The sequence below is a fragment of the Oncorhynchus mykiss genome, chromosome 28 (assembly GCF_013265735.2).
Source record: "Oncorhynchus mykiss isolate Arlee chromosome 28, USDA_OmykA_1.1, whole genome shotgun sequence".
Classification (NCBI taxonomy): Eukaryota; Metazoa; Chordata; class Actinopteri; order Salmoniformes; family Salmonidae; genus Oncorhynchus; species Oncorhynchus mykiss.
The window spans coordinates 40,683,875-40,703,965 of record NC_048592.1 but is presented as its reverse complement, the minus strand read 5'-3'; the positions used below and the strand labels follow the sequence as shown (position 1 = coordinate 40,703,965).

At 48.9% G+C, this 20,091-nt stretch overlaps 1 protein-coding gene across 6 annotated transcripts in view; it reads left to right on the top strand.

The window, feature by feature from the left end:
• The window catches only part of zfyve9a (zinc finger, FYVE domain containing 9a), a 56,416-nt gene extending 36,841 nt beyond the window's left edge, over positions 1 to 19,575 (top strand). For 4 of the 6 annotated variants that reach the window (XM_036966859.1, XM_036966863.1, XM_036966858.1 and 1 more), the window contains 12 exons: positions 87 to 219; positions 3,432 to 3,569; positions 3,850 to 4,005; positions 9,903 to 10,127; positions 10,825 to 10,907; positions 12,549 to 12,653; positions 13,509 to 13,659; positions 13,770 to 13,850; positions 15,903 to 16,068; positions 16,224 to 16,329; positions 16,533 to 16,709; positions 16,962 to 19,575. In XM_036966859.1, coding sequence (XP_036822754.1) covers positions 87 to 219; positions 3,432 to 3,569; positions 3,850 to 4,005; positions 9,903 to 10,127; positions 10,825 to 10,907; positions 12,549 to 12,653; positions 13,509 to 13,659; positions 13,770 to 13,850; positions 15,903 to 16,068; positions 16,224 to 16,329; positions 16,533 to 16,709; positions 16,962 to 17,123 — 1,683 coding nt within the window. In that variant the 3' untranslated portion in view covers positions 17,124 to 19,575. The remainder of the gene's footprint in view (positions 1 to 86; positions 220 to 3,431; positions 3,570 to 3,849; positions 4,006 to 9,902; positions 10,128 to 10,824; positions 10,908 to 12,548; positions 12,654 to 13,508; positions 13,660 to 13,769; positions 13,851 to 15,902; positions 16,069 to 16,223; positions 16,330 to 16,532; positions 16,710 to 16,961) is intronic. The other 2 variants (XM_036966862.1, XM_036966861.1) reach the window with 1 other exon arrangement.
• The last annotated feature ends 516 nt before the right edge of the window (positions 19,576 to 20,091 follow it).

Here is a 20,091-nt window from a genome sequence, read left to right as displayed (position 1 = left end):
TTGTCTGCCAATTACAAATTTAATCAGCCTCCTACAATTTTCCGCAGCTGTTTTTCTGTACTTAAACCCTCTCCTCCTCCCTCCAGGCGTTGTCCCCTGCCCCTGCGTCCACCGTGGGAAGCCCTGTAGGCAGCTCCATCAGTCTAATTCCGGAGGACGGACTTCCTCCCATCCTCATCTCAACCGGAGTTAAAGGAGGTGTGAGGGGACACAGCACAGGTGCTTAACCCCCCCATCCTCACTGTCGATCACGTCTTAACCCCCTCTCCTCACTGTCGATCGCGCCTTAACCCCCCCGTCCTCACTGTCGATCGCGCTTTAACCCCCCCGTCCTCACTGTCGATTGCGCCTTAACCCCCCCGCCCTCACTGTCGATCGCGTCTTAACCCCCCCGCCCTCACTGTCGATCGCGCCTTAACCCCCCCGCCCTCACTGTCGATCGCGCCTTAACCCCCCCGCCCTCACTGTCGATCGCGCCTTAACCCCCCATCCTCTGTCGATCGCGCCTTAACCCCCCATCCTCTGTCGATCGCGCCTTAACCCCCATCCTCACTGTCGATCGCGCCTTAACCCCCATCCTCACTGTCGATCGCGCCTTAACCCCCATCCTCACTGTCGATCGCGCCTCAACCCCCCCATCCCCTGTCGATCGCGCCTTAACCCCCCCATCCTCTGTCGATCGCACCTCAACCCCCCGTCCTCACTGTCGATCACGCCTCAACCTCCCCATCCCCTGTCGATCGCGCCTTAACCCCCCCATCCTCTGTCGATCGCACCTCAACCCCCCATCCTCTCTGTCGATCGCGCCTTAACCCCCATCCTCACTGTCGATCGCGCCTCAACCCCCCATCCTCTCTGTCGATCGCGCCTCAACCCCCCCATCCTCTGTCGATCGCGCCTTAACCCCCCCATCCTCTGTCGATTGCGCCTTAACCCCCCCGCCCTCACTGTCGATCGCGTCTTAACCCCCCCGCCCTCACTGTCGATCGCGCCTTAACCCCCCCGCCCTCACTGTCGATCGCGCCTTAACCCCCCCGCCCTCACTGTCGATCGCGCCTTAACCCCCCCGCCCTCACTGTCGATCGCGCCTTAACCCCCCCGCCCTCACTGTCGATCGCGCCTTAACCCCCCATCCTCTGTCGATCGCGCCTTAACCCCCCATCCTCTGTCGATCGCGCCTTAACCCCCATCCTCACTGTCGATCGCGCCTTAACCCCCATCCTCACTGTCGATCGCGCCTTAACCCCCATCCTCACTGTCGATCGCGCCTCAACCCCCCCATCCCCTGTCGATCGCGCCTTAACCCCCCCATCCTCTGTCGATCGCACCTCAACCCCCCGTCCTCACTGTCGATCGCGCCTCAACCTCCCCATCCCCTGTCGATCGCGCCTTAACCCCCCCATCCTCTGTCGATCGCACCTCAACCCCCCATCCTCTCTGTCGATCGCGTCTCAACCCCCCATCCTCTCTGTCGATCGCGTCTCAACCCCCCATCCTCTCTGTCGATCGCGTCTCAACCCCCCATCCTCTCTGTCGATCGCGTCTCAACCCCCCATCCTCTCTGTCGATCGCGTCTCAACCCCCCATCCTCTCTGTCGATCGCGTCTCAACCCCCCCATCCTCTCTGTCGATCGCGTCTCAACCCCCCCATCCTCTGTCGATCGCGTCTCAACCCCCCCATCCTCTGTCGATCGCGCCTCAACCCCCTCTCCTCACTGTCGATCGCTCCTTAACCCCCCCATCCTCACTGTCGATCGCGCCTTAACCCCCATCCTCACTGTCGATCGCGCCTCAACCCCCCCATCCCCTGTCGATCGCACCTTAACCCCCATCCTCACTGTCGATCGCGCCTTAACCCCCATCCTCACTGTCGATCGCGCCTCAACCCCCCATCCTCTCTGTCGATCGCGCCTCAACCCCCCATCCTCTCTGTCGATCGCGCCTCAACCCCCCCATCCTCTGTCGATCGCGCCTTAACCCCCCCATCCTCTGTCGATTGCGCCTTAACCCCCCCATCCTCACTGTCGATCGCGCCTTAACCCCCATCCTCACTGTCGATCGCGCCTCAAGCCCCCATCCTCACTGTCGATCGCGCCTCAAGCCCCCCATCCTCACTGTCGATCGCGCCTCAAGCCCCCCATCCTCTGTCGATCGCGCCTCAATCCCCATCCTCTGTCGATCGCGCCTCAAGCCCCCCATCCTCACTGTCGATCGCGCCTCAAGCCCCCCATCCTCACTGTCGATCGCGCCTCAATCCCCATCCTCTGTCGATCGCGCCTCAACCCCCCATCCTCTGTCGATCGCGCCTCAACCCCCCATCCTCTGTCGATCGCGCCTCAACCCCCCATCCTCTCTGTCGATCGCGCCTCAACCCCCCATCCTCTCTGTCGATCGCGCCTCAACCCCCATCCTCTCTGTCGATCGCGTCTCAATCCCCCATCCTCTCTGTCGATCGCGTCTCAATCCCCCATCCTCTCTGTCGATCGCGCCTTAACCCCCATCCTCACTGTCGATTGCGCCTCAAGCCCCCCATCCTCTGTCGATCGCGCCTTAACCCCCCCATCCTCTGTCGATCGCGCCTTAACCCCCCCATCCTCTGTCGATCGCGCCTTAACCCCCCCATCCTCTGTCGATCGCGCCTTAACCCCCCATCCTCTGTCGATCGCGCCTTAACCCCCCCATCCTCTGTCGATCGCGCCTTAACCCCCCCATCCTCTGTCGATCGCGCCTTAACCCCCCCATCCTCTGTCGATCGCGCCTTAACCCCCATCCTCACTGTCGATTGCGCCTCAACCCCCCCATCCTCTGTCGATCGCGTCTCAACCCCCCCATCCTCTCTGTCGATCGCGTCTCAACCCCCCCATCCTCTCTGTCGATCGCGCCTTAACCCCCATCCTCACTGTCGATCGCGCCTTAACCCCCATCCTCACTGTCGATCGCGCCTCAAGCCCCCCATCCTCTGTCGATTGCGCCTCAACCCCTCATCCTCTGTCGATCGCGCCTCAACCCCCATCCTCTCTGTCGATCGCGTCTCAACCCCCCCATCCTCTGTCGATTGCGCCTCAATCCCCCATCCTCTCTGTCGATCGCGCCTCAATCCCCCATCCTCTCTGTCGATCGCGCCTCAACCCCCCCATCCTCTCTGTCGATCGCGTCTCAACCCCCCCATCCTCTCTGTCGATCGCGTCTCAACCCCCCCCATCCTCTCTGTCGATCGCGTCTCAACCCCCCATCCTCTCTGTCGATCGCGTCTCAACCCCCCGTCCTCGCTGTCGATCGCGTCTCAACCCCCCGTCTTCACTGTCGACCGCCCCCCCCCAGCCTCACTGTCGACCGCGCCCCCCCCCCCCCCCCCCCAGCCTCACTGTCGACCGCGCCCCCCCATCCTCACTGAATGGGGATAGGAACCTAGTGTGTTGTTTCTCCACCAGCATCACCACCCTCAGACTATGCGGTGGAGGAGCGTCCCTCAGAGATGGTTCTGATACAGCAGCTGGAGGAGGGAGGTCCTGACCCCTTGGTGTTTGTGCTCAACGCTAACCTGCTGGCCATGGTCAAACTGGTCAACTGTGAGTGTCTCCATAACTCCTTCCAGCTCCAACTAGCTACACAGGTATCGTTTCATATACTGTAGATGTCATAATGCCAGTTTATTCTGACATCACTGATGATCTTGTCTGGTTTGTTTTTCCTCACACTAGTAGAGAGGTAAATATATAATTGAGAGAATATATTTAACCCCCCCAATATCATCCCACAGTACTATCACTCATTACCTGAATCGCATTTTACGTTCTATTGTAGAATTATCTTGTTTTCTAACCTTCTCTTGGCTCTCCCTTCCTGTAGACGTAAACAGGAAGTGTTGGTATGTGACCACTAAGGGGATGCATGCAGTGGGCCAGGCTGAGGTGGTGGTGCTGCTGCAGTGTCTACCTGACGAGAAGAGCATCCCCAAAGACCTCTTCAGCCACTTTGTACAGCTCTACCAGGAGGCCCTCACAGGTTAGTTTAACCTACCTCCACCAGGAGGCCCTCACAGGTTAGTTTAACCTACCTCCACCAGGAGGCCCTCACAGGTTAGTTTAACCTACCTCCACCAGGAGGCCCTCACAGGTTAGTTTAACCTACCTCCACCAGGAGGCCCTCACAGGTTAGTTTAACCTACCTCCACCAGGAGGCCCTCACAGGTTAGTTTAACCTACCTCCACCAGGAGGCCCTCACAGGTTAGTTTAACCTACCTCCACCAGGAGGCCCTCACAGGTTAGTTTAACCTACCTCCACCAGGAGGCCCTCACAGGTTAGTTTAACCTACCTCCACCAGGAGGCCCTCACAGGTTAGTTTAACACCTACTCATTCAAGGGTTTTTCTTTGTTTTTACTATTTTCTACATTGTAGAATAATAGTTTAGACATCAACACTATGAAATAACACATGGAATCATGTACTAACCAAAATGGTGTAAAACAAATCTAAATATATTTGAGATTGTTCAAAGTAGTCACCCTTTGCCTTGATGACAGCTTTGCACACTTGCATTCTCTCAACCAGCTTCACCTGGAATGCTTTTCCAACACTCTTGAAGGAGTTCCCACATATGCTGAGCACTTGTTGGCTGCTTTTCCTTCACTTGCGGCCCAACTCATCCCCAAACCATCTCAATTGGGTTGATGTTGGGTGATTGTGGAGGCCAGGTCACCTGATGCAGCACTCCATCACTCTCCTTCTTGGTAAAATAGCCCCTTACATGCTGACCAGACCGGACACGTCGCGTGCGCGAGCGTTGCAAAATAAATTTAGAAATCCATGTTATTTATTACACCCACACCGCTCGCGCCAATGAGCGTCTGCGTTGCAAAGGGCTAAAATAGAAATCAGTTCTATTTCTGACGCAGCTCGTGCTGCAAGTCCGGCCTCTTCCATCTCCTCATTGGTTTATAGAAGCAGGTACCCACGTGCCATCTCCTCATTGGTTATACCCATGTGGGTGACTGAAAGACGAACTGTTTCGCCGGTAGTCGTGGTAATACAATGAAAGGAGGAAGGAGGAGAGATGACTAGAAACGATTCGTTTGGCCGTTTTATGTGTGGATTAATTGTCGGAGTAGAGGTCCTTGTTTATTTCAGGTAAAATAACAATTCAATGTTAATATCCCAGGATCCCAGCAAGCTAGCTAAATTGGACAAATTAACCTTAGCTAGCAAGTGCAAGCTAACTAGCTAAATTGCCATACATGTTTAATGATTTTTGACCTGTCCCCAAATTAATGTCATTGGTTCAGAGTTTGTTTTGATATTTTAACCTGTGTGTCGTGATCGCGTTTGGTGTGGGGGGGCAAAATAAATGTATGCACGATGGCGCACGCGCAGCCGGTTTGGGTTCCGTGTTACACAGCCTGGAGGTGTGTTGGGTCATTGTCCTGTTGAAAAACAAATGATAGTCCCACTAAGCCCAAACCAGATGGGATGGTGTATCACTGCAGAATGCTGTGGTAGCCATTCTGGTTAAGTGTGACTTGAATTCTAAATAAATCACAGACAGTGTCATCAGCAAAGCACCCCCACACCATCACACCACCTCCTCCATGCTTCACGGTGGGAACCACACATGCGGAGATCATCAGTTCACACATGCGGTGTGCATCTCACAAAGACACGGCGGTTGGAACCAAAAATCTCCAATTTGGACTCCAGACCAAAGGACAGATTTCCACCAGTCGAATGTCCATTGCTCATGTTTCTTGTCCCAAGCAAGTCTCTTCTTATTATTGGTGTCCTTTAGTAGTGGTTTCTTTGCAGCAATTCAACCATGAAGGCCTGATTCACACAGTCTCCTCTGAATAGTTGATGTTGAAATGTCTGTTACTTGAACTCTGAAGCATTTATTTGGGCTGCAATTTCTGAGGCTTGTAACTCCTAATGAACTTGTCCTCTGCAGCAGAGGTAACTCTGGGTCTTCCTTTCCTGTGGCGGTCCTCATGAGAGTCAGTTTCATCATAGCGCTTGATGGTTTTTGAAGAAACTTTCAAAGTTCTAGAAATGTTCAGGCTTGACTGACCTTCATGTCTTAAAGTAATGGACTGTTTCCCTTTGCTTACTTGAACTTTTCTTGCCATAATATGGAGTTGGTCTTTTAACAAATAGGGATATCTTCTGTCCCTACCTTGTCACAACACAACTGATTGGCTCAAATGCATTAAGAAGGAAGGAAATTCCACAAATTAACTTAACAAGTGTGGTGGTTCATTTCTTTACTGTGAAATGAGGAGAGACAAACTTATCACGCAAGTCAGAGTTATATGAAAACTAAATCTTTATTCACTTACGATAATGATGGCTGGTCGACGAATCACCCTCAGATGATTCGTTGAGAGCCCCGAGACAAAAGTACAAAGGTCTTTTAGAGCAAAGATACACCCCCTTCAGTCTACATGACAAACAACAGATGTATGGAATGGGTCACAAGGTTAAGATTTTGTATGAAATATAATTCACAGCAGACAGTACCTGCTGTAAAAATCGTTATCTTTGTGTAGAGACCAAGGTTTGGCCCTGGGGTCATCTTTTCCCTGGTACCATATAGAACAGAAACATTCACTCATGCTCTGGAATACGGTCTCTTTAGGTTTTATCACACAAAAGACATCAGAAATATCCTGTCAGTGTTCTCCCAGAGGCCCATCCTCGGTAGAGTTCACACAGATGAGCGTTCTAACAACCCCTTATTCTGTTGCATAAAACAACCATTTGATGCAATAAAAGCATTATAACATCATCTTGTAATTGCCACCATACAAGGTGCACCTGTTAATTGAAATGCATTCCAGGTGACTACCTCATGAAGCTGGTTGAGAGAATGAAAATGGTGTGCAAAGCTGTCAAGGGAAAGGATGGCTTTTTGAAAAATCTCAAATATATTTGTATTTTAACACTTTTTTTTTTGGTTACTACATGATTCCATACGTGTTATTTCATAGTTGTGATGTCTTCACTATTATTCTACAATGTAGAAAATAGTCTAAATAAATAAAAACCCTTGAATGAGTAAGTGTTCTAAAACGTACTATGACTGGTACTGTATATACAGCTCTACTGGAGTGGTTGAGATGGATTTGTACATCAAGTGACTAGTGGTAGGAGATTAAAATGTTGTGTTTTTTGAAAACTTTTATTTAGCTAAACTCAGTTAAGAACACATTCTTATTCATGACTGCCTACCCCGGTCAAACCCTTCCCTAACTCCAGCAGGTCACCCCCAAAACCAATTCTTTCTTTGGCCGCCTCTCTTTCCAGTTCTCTGCTGCCAATGACTGGAACGAACTACAAAAATCTCTGAAACTGGAAACACTTATCTCCCTCACTAGCTTTAAGCACCAACTGTCAGAGCAGCTCACAGATTACTGCACCTGTACATAGCCCACCTATAATTTAGCCCAAACAACTACCTCTTTCCCAACTGTATTTAATTAATTAATTTATTTTGCTCCTTTGCACCCCATTATTTTTATTTCTGCTTTGCACATTCTTCCATTGCAAAACTACCATTCCAGTGTTTTACTTGCTATATTGTATTTACCTTGCCACCATGGCCTTTTTTGCCTTTACCTCCCTTCTCACCTCATTTGCTCACATCGTATATAGACTTGTTTATACTGTATTATTGACTGTATGTTTGTTTTACTCCATGTGTAACTCTGTCGTTGTATCTGTCGAGCTGCTTTGCTTTATCTTGGCCAGGTCGCAATTGTAAATGAGAACTTGTTCTCAACTTGCCTACCTGGTTAAATAAAGGTAAAATAAATAAATAAAAAACCCGGACGACGCTGGGCCAATTGTGCACTGCCCCATGGGACTCCCGATTATGTCCGGTTGTGATACAGCCCGTGATCGAACCCGAGTCTGTAGTGACGTCGTTAGCACTGCGGCGCAGTGCCTTAGACCGCTGCGCCACTCATATAAACAGGGCTGAAAAGTAGCTGGTAGGTGGATATGCAGTGGCTGGTGGGTGGATATGCAGTGGCTGGTGGGTGGATATGCAGTGGCTGGTGGGTGGATATGCAGGTAAAATGTCCTCTTTATTGCCTGCTGCTGTAGTGATGGTGAGGCTCGACCTCGTCACTAAATGTAGGTCAAACATTTAGTGTCCTGTTTTCAGGCTCGCTGAGGCGAACTCCCTCCAGGCCAGATAGGTCAGGTGTCCTGTAGTGTCATGCCAAGGTTCCCTGACTGCGTCCGTGTTGGCGCCCCCGTTCCCCGTGTTGGCGCCCCCGTTCCCCGTGTTGGCGCCCCCCGTTCCCCGTGTTGGCGCCCCCCGTTCCCCGTGTTGGCGCCCCCCGTTCCCCGTGTTGGCGCCCCCCGTTCCCCGTGTTGGCGTTCCCCGTGTTGGCGTTCCCCGTGTTGGCGCCCCCCGTTCCCCGTGTTGGCGACCCCCGTTCCCCGTGTTGGCGACCCCCGTTCCCCGTGTTGGCGCCCCCCGTTCCCCGTGTTGGCGCCCCCCGTTCCCCGTGTTGGCGCCCCCCGTTCCCCGTGTTGGCGCCCCCCGTTCCCTGTGTTGGCGCCCCCCGTTCCCCGTGTTGGCGCCCCCCGTTCCCCGTGTTGCAAATCTAAGGTGGCACGTGCCCTTGTGCCCCCCCTAGGGGCATGACGCCTCTGGGAGTGTCTAGTGCCCCCCCTAGGGGCATGACGCCTGGGAGTGTCTAGTGCCCCCCCTAGGGGCATGACGCCTGGGAGTGTCTTGTGCCCCCCCCCTAGGGGCATGACGCCTCTGGGAGTGTCTAGTGCCCCCCCCTAAGGGCATGACGCCTGGGAGTGTCTAGTGCCCCCCCCCAGGGGGCATGACGCCTCTGGGAGTCCCTTGTGCCTTAATTACAACAGTTCTAGTGTTGTGTATGATCAAAAGCAGGGCTGTCCAACCCTGTTCCTGGAGAGAGACCCTCCAACACTTCCTGGAGAGAGACCCTCCAACACTTCCTGGAGAGAGACCCTCCAACCCTGTTCCTGGAGAGAGACCCTCCTGTAGGTTTTAACTCCAACCCTGTTCCTGGAGAGAGACCCTCCTGTAGGTTTTAACTCCAACACTGTTCCTGAAAAGAGACACTCCTGTATGTTTTCTGTCCAAACCCCAACGGAACATACCTGATTCAGCTAGTTAACATTTTGGCGAGCAGCACTAAATTAAGGTTGGACTGAACCTACAGGATGGAAGCTCTTCAGTTGGGCAGCCCTGACCTGTAGCTTTTCTTCGATATTTTACAACTGGGAAGATGAAACCTCTCCCTCGTATCCTCTCTGCTCTTCTCCTCTCTCCTTCTCTACATCTTGTACTCCTATATGGACATGATTATTTTTGCATCTAAAGACCATTGAAGCTGTGAGCTCTGTATTCACTCCTTAATTGCTAAATAAAAGTGTTTTATTTTTAAAATATATATTTTACCCACTTTTTCTCCCCAATTTCGTGATATCCAATTGGAAGTTAAGATCTTGTCTCATCGCTGCAACTCCCCCAACGGACTCAGGAGAGGCGAACGTCAAGAGCCGTGACCTGCCAAGCCGCACTGCTTCTTGACACAATGCCCACTTAACCCGGAAGCCAGCCGCAACAATGTGTCAGAGGAAACATCTTCCAACAGATGACTGAAGTCAGCTTGCAGGCGCCCGGCCCACCACAAGGAGTCGCTAGTGCACGATGAGCCAAGAAAAACCCTCCCCTAACTCAGACAATGCTGCGCCAAATAAACGTGTTTAACACTTACTCTTCTAGCCCCTCCCTCTCCTCTTCAACTGGGCCATTCGTTCTTCGCTTCTCCTCCTTCTTCGCTTCTCCTCCTTCTTCGCTTCTCCTCCTTCTTCGCTTCTCCTCCTCCTTCTTATAACCCATGTTCTCCTCCTCCCCTCCAGGTAATGTCCTGACCCACCTGGGCCATTCGTTCTTCACCCAGAGTTTCCTGGGCAGCAGGGAGCATGGAGGGTTCCTCTACGTCTCCCCGTCCTTCCAGTCCCTCCAGGACCTGATGCTCCCCAACCCCCCATACCTGTTTGGGGTGTTGCTGCAGAAGTGGGAGACCCCCTGGGCCAAGATGTTCCCCATCAGACTCATGCTGCGGCTGGGCGCCGAGTACAGATGTGAGTACGGAGGGATGGGTTAGTTTGGGTTAGCTTTGGGATGGGTCGGTTTGGGTTAGCTTTGGGATGGGTTGTTTGGGTTAGCTTTGGGATGGGTCGTTTGGGTTAGCTTTGGGATGGGTCGGTTTGGGTTAGCTTTGGGATGGGTCGTTTGGGTTAGCTTTGGGATGGGTCGGTTTGGGTTAGCTTTGGGATGGGTCGGTTTGGGTTAGCTTTGGGATGGGTCGGTTTGGGTTAGCTTTGGGATGGGTCGGTTTGGGTTATCTTTGGGATGGGTCGGTTTGGGTTAGCTTTGGGATGGGTCGTTTGGGTTAGCTTTGGGATGGGTCGGTTTGGGTTAGCTTTGGGATGGGTCGGTTTGGGTTAGCTTTGGGATGGGTGGTTTGGGTTAGCTTTGGGATGGGTCGGTTTGAGTTAGCTCTGGGATGGGTCGGTTTGGGTTAGCTTTGGGATGGGTCGGTTTGGGTTAGCTTTGGGATGGGTTGGTTTGGGTTAGCTTTGGGATGGGTTGGTTTGGATTAGCTTTGGGATGGGTTGGTTTGGATTAGCTTTGGGATGGGTCGGTTTGGGGTTGCATTTATTTAAAAATAATTGAGCGGCTGGGCACAATTTAATGTATTGGCAACTCTGTAATTGTTCAGTTTCTAAAAGGTTTTCTGTTTCATGCCCTACTGAACCTGCTGGTTGTGTGTTTCAGTCTACCCCTGCCCTCTGTTCAGCGTGCGGTTCAGAAAACCCCTGTTTGGAGAAGCAGGTCACACCATCATGACCCTGCTAGTGGTAAGAATCATGGCGTCACTTCTTCTGTATCACACATACAGATCTGGGACCAGGCGAACAGAATGTAAATTGTTTGTGCTATAATGTTATTACTCTGCAGGACTTCAGTAACTACCAGTACACACGTTGCCCGTGGTTAGGGCTGTGACGGGCATGACATTTTGTCAGCCGGTTATTGTCATGCAAATAACTGCTAGTCTCACGGTAACTGACCCGTTAATGAACCTAAAACACATTTTAGCATCTCCTGGTTTCCACACACAGCCCCCAAGACACTGATGTAGACCTTTTGGAACATCTACATCTTAAAAAGTCTAAGAAATCCATTTAGTCAGGTCTAAAGAAACATGATACGAAGAAAATGTTTTTCAGAAGAACAGAATGAGCCCTGAGTAGCAGGCAATTAGGACCTGATGGAGGGACAATAGAGCCCTGAGTAGCAGGCAATTAGGACCTGATGGAGGGACAATAGAGCCCTGAGTACCAGGCCATTAGGACCTGATGGAGGGACAATAGAGCCCTGAGTACCAGGCCATTAGGACCTGATGGAGGGACAATAGAGCCCTGAGTACCAGGCCATTAGGACCTGATGGAGGGACAATAGAGCCCTGAGTGCCAGGCCATTAGGACCTGATGGAGGGACAATAGAGCCCTGAGTACCAGGCCATTAGGACCTGATGGAGGGACAATAGAGCCCTGAGTACCAGGCCATTAGGACCTGATGGAGGGACAATAGAGCCCTGAGTACCAGGCCATTAGGACCTGATGGTGGGACAATAGAGCCCTGAGTACCAGGCCATTAGGACCTGATGGAGGGACAATAGAGCCCTGAGTACCAGGAAATTAGGACCTGATGGAGGGACAATAGAGCCCTGAGTACCAGGCCATTAGGACCTGATGGAGGGACAATAGAGCCCTGAGTACCAGGCCATTAGGACCTGATGGAGGGACAATAGAGCCCTGAGTAGCAGGCAATTAGGACCTGATGGAGGGACAATAGAGCCCTGAGTAGCAGGCAATTAGGACCTGATGGAGGGACAATAGAGCCCTGAGTGCCAGACCTTTAGGACCTGATGGAGGGACAATAGAGCCCTGAGTACCAGGCCATTAGGACCTGATGGTAGTTAGTCAGTTGGTTACTACCAACACATGTCCAGAGTGCATAAGAGGAGATTACCGCGACTCAACGGTCATGTGGAATTGTACTGCGGTCATGACGATAATGTTAATATACTCTGCTGGTCATGGGGATTATTGTTATTATTTATTTGTATTTATTATTTTTATTTATTATTATTATTTTTATTTATTATTATTATTATTATTATTATTGGACCATGCTGGTCATCTATGAACATTTGAACATCTTGGCCATGTTCTGTTATAATCTCCACCCGGCACAGCCAGAAAAGGACTGGCCACCCCACATAGCCTGGTTCCTCTCTAGGTTTCTTCCTAGGTTTTGGCCTTTCTAGGCAGTTTTTCCTAGCCACCGTGCTTCTACACCTGCATTGCTTGCTGTTTGGGGTTTTAGGCTGGGTTTCTGTACAGCACTTTGAGATATCAGCTGATGTACGAAGGGCTTTATAAATAGATCTGATTGTTTGATTGAAGGGTCTATATAATGTTATGTACCTACAGGACTTCCGTAACTACCAGTACACGTTGCCCATGGTGAAGGGTCTGGTGGTGGACATGGAGGTGAAGAAGACCTGCATCAAGATCCCCAGCAACCGATACAATGAGGTGAGGCTGTCAACCAATCATATTGCCTCCTAGTGAGGGGTTCTGCCAATCACAAGACACCACGGTCATAAAACCAGAGACGACCAACATTATGTACAGTCGCCTGAAATCCACACTGAATTATCGTTCCTTTCCCTTTCACTGCCTTCATTGATACTGCTGTAGTATAGCCAAGATGTTTAGTGTGCAACAGAAGACTTTACTCCCTGTAATGTTTGGAAATGTGTGGTTTATCTGCTTGGCTACGGCCTCCCTAACAGATGGGAACCCATTGATTTGACCCTTGAAACGTTTGACAACAGACTGTATGAGAGCTTTAACACAGTCAGTGACTCAAACACTCCAGATTCTCACTTTTATTATTTCTGCCATTATTTCTGCCACAGGATAAATGACGAAGTCAGTCACATAAACCAGGATTTCTCCAATATTACTGTATTTTCCTCAATGTACCTCCTAAAAATGGAATCTATTCCATCTAAAACTGGAACTGATTTGTGGAATCTTCAACCATAAGGTTTATGTTACCACATTGGTGTACTGAACAGGCCTCGTGACCACAACTAGCGGCCTCCTGACCACAACTAGCGGCCACCTGCCCACAACTAGCGGCCACCTGCCCACAACTAGCGGCCTCCTGACCACAACTCTTCAGGCCCCGGTTTCCCCAAAGCAACTTAAGGCTAGTTAGTTAATCGTTTGAAACTTTTGTAGTGAGCATCGTTAAATCTCCCCAGTCGTTTCCCAGTCCTATAGATTACGAGCGTTTTCAAGTGACACGTTAACAACTAACTCCCCTCTAATCTAACTCTACCAGGCTATTGCCAGGCTATAAAGTCTTTATATTCCCTGCAGCTGATGAAGGCGATGAACAAGTCCAATGAACACGTCCTGGCCATGGGGGCGTGTTTTAACGAGCTGGCCGACTCCCACCTGGTGTGTATTCAGAACGACGACGGAAACTACCAGACACAGGCCATCAGTATCCACCACCAACCACGCAAAGGTACACACACACACACACACGAGACATGGGGAGTCAAGTCATAGTTTATCAAATGGACTAACAAAACCATGGATGGAATCAATCTCAATATTTAATGTTTTTTCTTCCAGTGACTGGCGCCTGCTTCTTCGTGTTCAGTGGTTCTCTGAAGGCATCTTCTGGATACCTGGCCAAGACCAGCATTGTGGAGGGTACAACATCCTACAATATCTCCAAATTAGAGACTGCATTTTCAATATCCTGTCAGGGGGAATTAAGGAGATCTTATTGCCTAATGTCAGAGTACATTACGTTTAGATTAGGTTTTTTCAAACTCGGGACGGGGCCCTGAAAATAGACAAAATTTATTAAGGTGAGGCACATTTGTGTCAAAAAAAGATACATGTCAATTAACACTTCTATTGTTGTGTGTTCTGAATAAGGAAGTAATGCTGTAGCTAAGGAAGTAATGCTGTAACTAAGGAAGTAATGCTATCTCCCTGGTATATCATTTATGCAGCAGCATACGAGACATTTTTGGACTCATTTTGTTAAGGTGGTGCAGCAGTCCTTTGTTGGCAAATGTTGTCTTCCAAACTTTGATCCAAGTCTGGCATTCGCTGGATTTATGGTGGGAACTCGGAACCAAAACACACAGCCACTCCACTGAATAGCAGGCTAACGTTAGCGGTTTCTTCTCAGAACCAAAAAACACAGCCACTCCACTGAATAGCAGGCTAACGTTAGCGGTTTCTTTGCAACGCTTGCAGTTAGCCACTGATTCCATTCCAAACGACTCGTTGTTGAATTTGCGATTTCCAACTTGTCATCTTTATGTACAATGGCCGATGATACCTTTTTATCTATAATTTCTCTTCTTGTGAGAAGGATAAAAAAGGATTTGCCAGTAGATTGTCGACAACTGATGATGACTGCTAGCTAAGACATTGAAAGTCAGTCCAATCAAAGCTACTGTCGATATGTGATGTCATTCTATCTGTGGCCAATGACCTTGAGCCTTCTTGGATGGGCACTTCTAATAGAACTCTATGGGAGAAGCCAAGGGGAAAACCATTTTCAAACCAACCACTCTGACCTTAGAATTGGGGATGATGTAATGTCCCATGAGTTACATAAAGCAGAGCCAATCAGGCGCAACGCTCTGTATTTTCTGCTTGCTAGCCCCAACACCACAGAAAGCAGCACTGAGCTAGGCTGAAACACCTGCATTTTGGAGCTGCCTCGCTCAAGAATACAAAAGAGACCATGTTTGATTGCGGCTTTATTAACTCAATTACTACTTTTGTATTATTATTATTTTTTTTTTTTACATTTCTTGCAAACTGATATGTGACACGTATTAATGCCAAAACCATTGTTTCACCTAAGTGTGGTGCTCAAAACAGGTGGGGCAGCCCTGAAGGACGGGTCGTCACTGCCTATTTACATTGATCATCTTTGAGACATTTCTACAACTTGGAGTCCACCTGTGGTAAATTGAATTGATTGGAGTCCACCTGTGGTAAATTGATTGGACATGATTTGGAAAGGCACACACCTGTCTATATAAGGTCCTACAGTTGACAGTGCAGGTCAGAGCAAAAACCATGAGGTCGAAGAGATACTTAATGAAAACCTGCTCCATTGCACTCAGGACCTCAGACTGGGGGGGGGGGGAGGTTTACAGGACAACGACCCTAAGCACACAGCCAAGACAACGCAGGAGTAACATCGGGACAAGCCTCTGAATGTCCTTGAGTGGTCCAGCCAGAGCCCGGACTTTAACCTGTTTGAACATCTCTGGAGAGACCTGAAAATAGCTGTGCAGTGACGCTCCCCATCCAACCTGACAGGGCTTGAGAGGATCTGCAGAGAAGAATGGGAGAAACTCCACAAATACAGGTGTACCAAGCTTGTAGTGTCATACCCAAGAAGACTCGAGGCTGTAATCACTGCCAAATATGCTTCAACAAAGTACTCAGTAAAGGGTCTGAATGTGATATTTCAGTGTTTAATTTGGTACAAATTAGCAATAATGTAATGACAGAAATGCTTTGTCATTATGGGGTATTGTGATGTCATTGTGATGTCATTGTGGTGTCATTATGGGGTATTGTGATGTCATTATGATGTCATTGTGTGTAGATTGAGGAAAAAAAACAATTGAATCCATGTTAGAATAAAGCTGTAACATAACAACATGCAGGAAAAGTCGAGGGGTCTGAATACTTTCCGAATGCCCTGTATCTGTTGTTCACCTGTAGATGGTGTGATGGTGCAGATCACAGCAGAGACCATGGATGCTCTACGGCAAGCCCTCAGGGACATGAAGGACTTTAGTATCACCTGTGGCTGGGCAGACCAGGAGTACAGCCAGGAACACGTTCACATACAGTGGATAGATGACGATCACAACTTTTTCAATAAGGGGTGAGGAAGGGAACTGGGGAATCTCTATACTCTAGTTTCTCTTCTGTGATGTCGTGTCCTCGTATTCCCTGCCTTAATATCCATCTAAAGATGTTTAGAAGACGTTTTTAAAGTAAGTGTCTTATCTAAAACTCACCCCCCCCGTTCCCCGCCAGGGTAATTAGTCCTATTGATGGGAAGTCTATGGAGTTCATCACCAGCGTGAAAATCTTCCACGGTTCAGAGTTCAAGGCTAATGGGAAGGTCATCCGCTGGACAGAGGTATGTGATGTCACCCTCCTAAGCAACAACTAGGTTCAGTAAACACACAGCCAGACGACAAACATTTTGAAACAGGGAGGCACTACCTGATCTTGTTTTACTAAGGTGTGCCCTACTGAATACGACCTCAAGTTTCCGCTCAACACAATCTGCAGCGTGTAATAAAACAATAAAAATAATAAACAATATTTACTCCTTTTTAGGTGTTCTTCCTACAGAGTGAGGACCAGCCCAACGGTCTGAGTGACCCTGCTGACCACAGTCGCCTGACGGAGAACGTGGCGAGGGCATTCTGCGTGGCGCTCTGCCCACACCTCAAACTGCTGAAGGAGGAAGGCATGGCTAAGCTGGGCCTACGGGTCACCCTCGAGTCTGACCAGGTACGGACTCGGTTCATCACTTTCTGGCCACACCAGAAATTTATCAAAATCGCAAATCAGAAATGCGCAGGGGCAGACATCACCCAGAAATCGGCGCTGGCATTTCAAACACACTAGCCTGTTTTTTTTTCTTCCCTCAAGCCCCCCCCCCCCCCCCCCCCCCCCCCCCCGGGAAATAACAGGCCCTACTCCCACCGGTACCTGGTTAGATAAAGGATAATAACGTCCCTTCCCTGTTCTCTTTTCTCCCAGGTGGGTTACCTAGCAGGAAGTAACGGCCAGCCTCTCCTCTCCCATTACCTGAGGGACCTGGACAGTACTCTGATCCCTGTCATCCACAGAGGGGCGTGTCAACTCAGCGAGGGACCTGTCGTCATGGAGCTGGTCTTCTACATCCTGGAAATCCTCTCCTAGGAGACGGAGGCACCGCTTAGCAACGGACCAACACCCCAGACGCCGATCTCCTAGTTCTCTCTCTCGTCCTCATCCTCTATTTTTCCCTCCCACCTTGCCTCTCCTGTTCTTCAGAGAGAGGCTGTGAGGGGCAGCTAGCTGATGTTGCTATCCCTTCAATAGACAGCTAGGGCCTCTCCAGTCCACCTATGCATCATGTCCACCCTGATCACATGAAATTAAATTTTTCCTCAAAACACAACTTTATATATTGGAGTGCCTTTGCTTTTTTGACGACCGTTAGAAACAATGTCATGTTTCTACGCATGTGAATTTAGCTAGCCAAGTCGCCATGACAACGCCGAAAAAGTGTGATCGAGGAATTCTATTGGAGAAGCAGTTCCTGTCAATCTTCACACTGTCTTTGCTGTGGGAGCTAGACAACCTAGAGGACAAAGCACAAGACCCCATGTAGAGGTGTCCAAAGCTCTGCCTGATGAGACTACACTTTTGTCTCTGCCGACAGGGACTTCAGTTGGGCTGGGAATATTAAAAACTCGGAGATGGAGAGGGGGTAGAGCGAGAACAAGAGGATCTGGTGATGCTGTTTAATTTGCATCCTGGTGCTCAGTTCCATCAGTCGCAACTCTTTACAGTGGAAGGAGGGAAGAGAGAAGGAACGAACAACTTACCTGTCGTTTTCAGCCAATGATCACCAAATGCTTTATTTCCTGACATTGATGGACTACAGTTTTCGTTTTGCTTGTTATTTTGTTTAGGCAGGGGTGCAATTGGCTCAATAGCTCATCCAGAGATCCAACACCAAGATTGTCTGTCTCACTAGAACTGTTAAGCAGTTAGACCACTTAGTCGAAAGCACAATGTCTAAGAGAGGTGGTGTGGGTGTTTACTGATTTTACTGTCAGACTTAATAGGTCAAAGATCCTGAACCGTGGAGATCAACCAAGCTTTATATGGCTGAGCTTCAAGTCTTATGAGAACCATGCCACCCTTCTGTTTAAAACAGGTTTCCAATGCTTTACCAGAACATTCTAACAGGAAGTATAACAAACAGTCTCTGGCCTCTCATTGGCCACCCGAGGGGATTGGTTGGAGTCTTGGGATGAGAAATGCATTGTGGTCTGATCCTTCACCACCGACTCAACTCCAGCCCCATCCTTCCACCCACCGTTAACTAGCCCCATCCTTCTCTCTAAGTGATGGAGAGGGTACTAGAGGAACTGAAGCATCTTCAGTAAATTGTTACCTGTGGTTGCTTCCCAAATTGCACACTACATTTGACCAGTGCCATATGGGACGTGACCCTGTCCTCCTGACCTGTGAGCCAAAGCAACTAGTCAACACATTGATGCTGCTCTCCTCCATCCCCACAGCATTTTTGTACAATTCAAAATAAAAACTGCCTAAATGATTTTGCAGAAACCAAAAAAATGTAGATGCCCTGGAGTCTAAGCCATTTTAACCGTTCAGCGACTGGCCGTACTTCAACATCGAATTGTGTTTTTTACATCCACTGTGTAAGCTGCTCTGAGGGCCTATGGGAATAGGGTGCCGTTTGGAACGTAAGACTGCCCTCTGCTGTGGGAATGGACCTGAAGACTATACTATAGTTTTAGTGCAACTGTTTGTTGCTAAATTTGGCAGCAATCCATTACCAAAATATATTTCTCATTTATGAACTGCTAAATCTGTAGGTAAACAAAGATACTATCAGGGGGTGGCAGGTAGCCTAGTGGTTAACCAGGTAAGAATGTCGTTCTGCCCCTGAACAAGGCAGTTTAACCCACTGTTCCTAGGTCATTGTAATTAAATCAACTTTGACCATTCAACTGTATGTAAAGAACATTGTGGGTTTCAGACAGTATTGAGGGCAAACTATGACAGAACAATGGTGATTGGAGGATCAGAACCACCTGCCTAATAAATACAACCTTGTGTCTGCCTAGTCAACAAGGTTATGCGCTCAATAGGTACCATGCGGACTTGCCCAATAAGAAACAAATGAAATGTTCCGTGCCCCAAAGAACAGGACTCACATTTCTGGAGAGAAGCTTTCTTATCTGCATGACAGTGGCTTCCTAAATCTTACACTTGTGTGCAACTTCCAAGATAAACAACCTTCTAAAATGTCTCGGCCATTCAGAGCTTTGTGTACCCTTACAGGGGAGGGACCTACCTGAATTTGTCCAATAGAAACCTTTTGTGACCGTGTGCACTAGTGAATACACCCCGTTACTTTTCTTTGGCACTATTGCAGCACTCTATCAAAAGTGGTAGAATTGTTTATCTTGATGGTAGCATTTTGTTATTCAATTGAACAGACTTACCAATACCAGAAGGCCATTGCATGAAGACAGAAACAAACCAACTACTCGGCTTTGTGACCATATTCTACTGTCCTGTGTATCAGTCAGGCCGGACCAGGGAAAAGTGTCTAACAACAACAAAAACATTATGAACAGCCCCACAATAATTGTTTTCCTTTATTGAACCTTAAATGTATGCTTCGGGACTTTTTTTAAAGGTACCTTTAGGTCCTATAAAAGTGTACAGTTTAAGTCTCATTATGATAAACTTGCCAATATACATACAAAAAACATATTGGAGTAGAGGAAGCATTTTGTTAAATGAAAATTAATAAAATATATGTTTTGAATTGACGGGACCACATTGATGCACAATATTCTGATAGAAGCAGCATTGTAAAGTTCTAGTGGGATATAATTGGCTATCAGTAGAGAATGGGGGGGAATATAATTGGCTATCAGTAGAGAATGGGGGGGATATAATTGGCTATCAGTAGAGAATGAGGAGGATATAATTGGCTATCAGTAGAGAATGAGGGGGAATATAATTGGCTATCAGTAGAGAATGAGGGGGATATAATTGGCTATCAGTAGAGAATGAGGGGGAATATAATTGGCTATCAGTAGAGAATGGGGGGGATATAATTGGCTCAGACAGACTG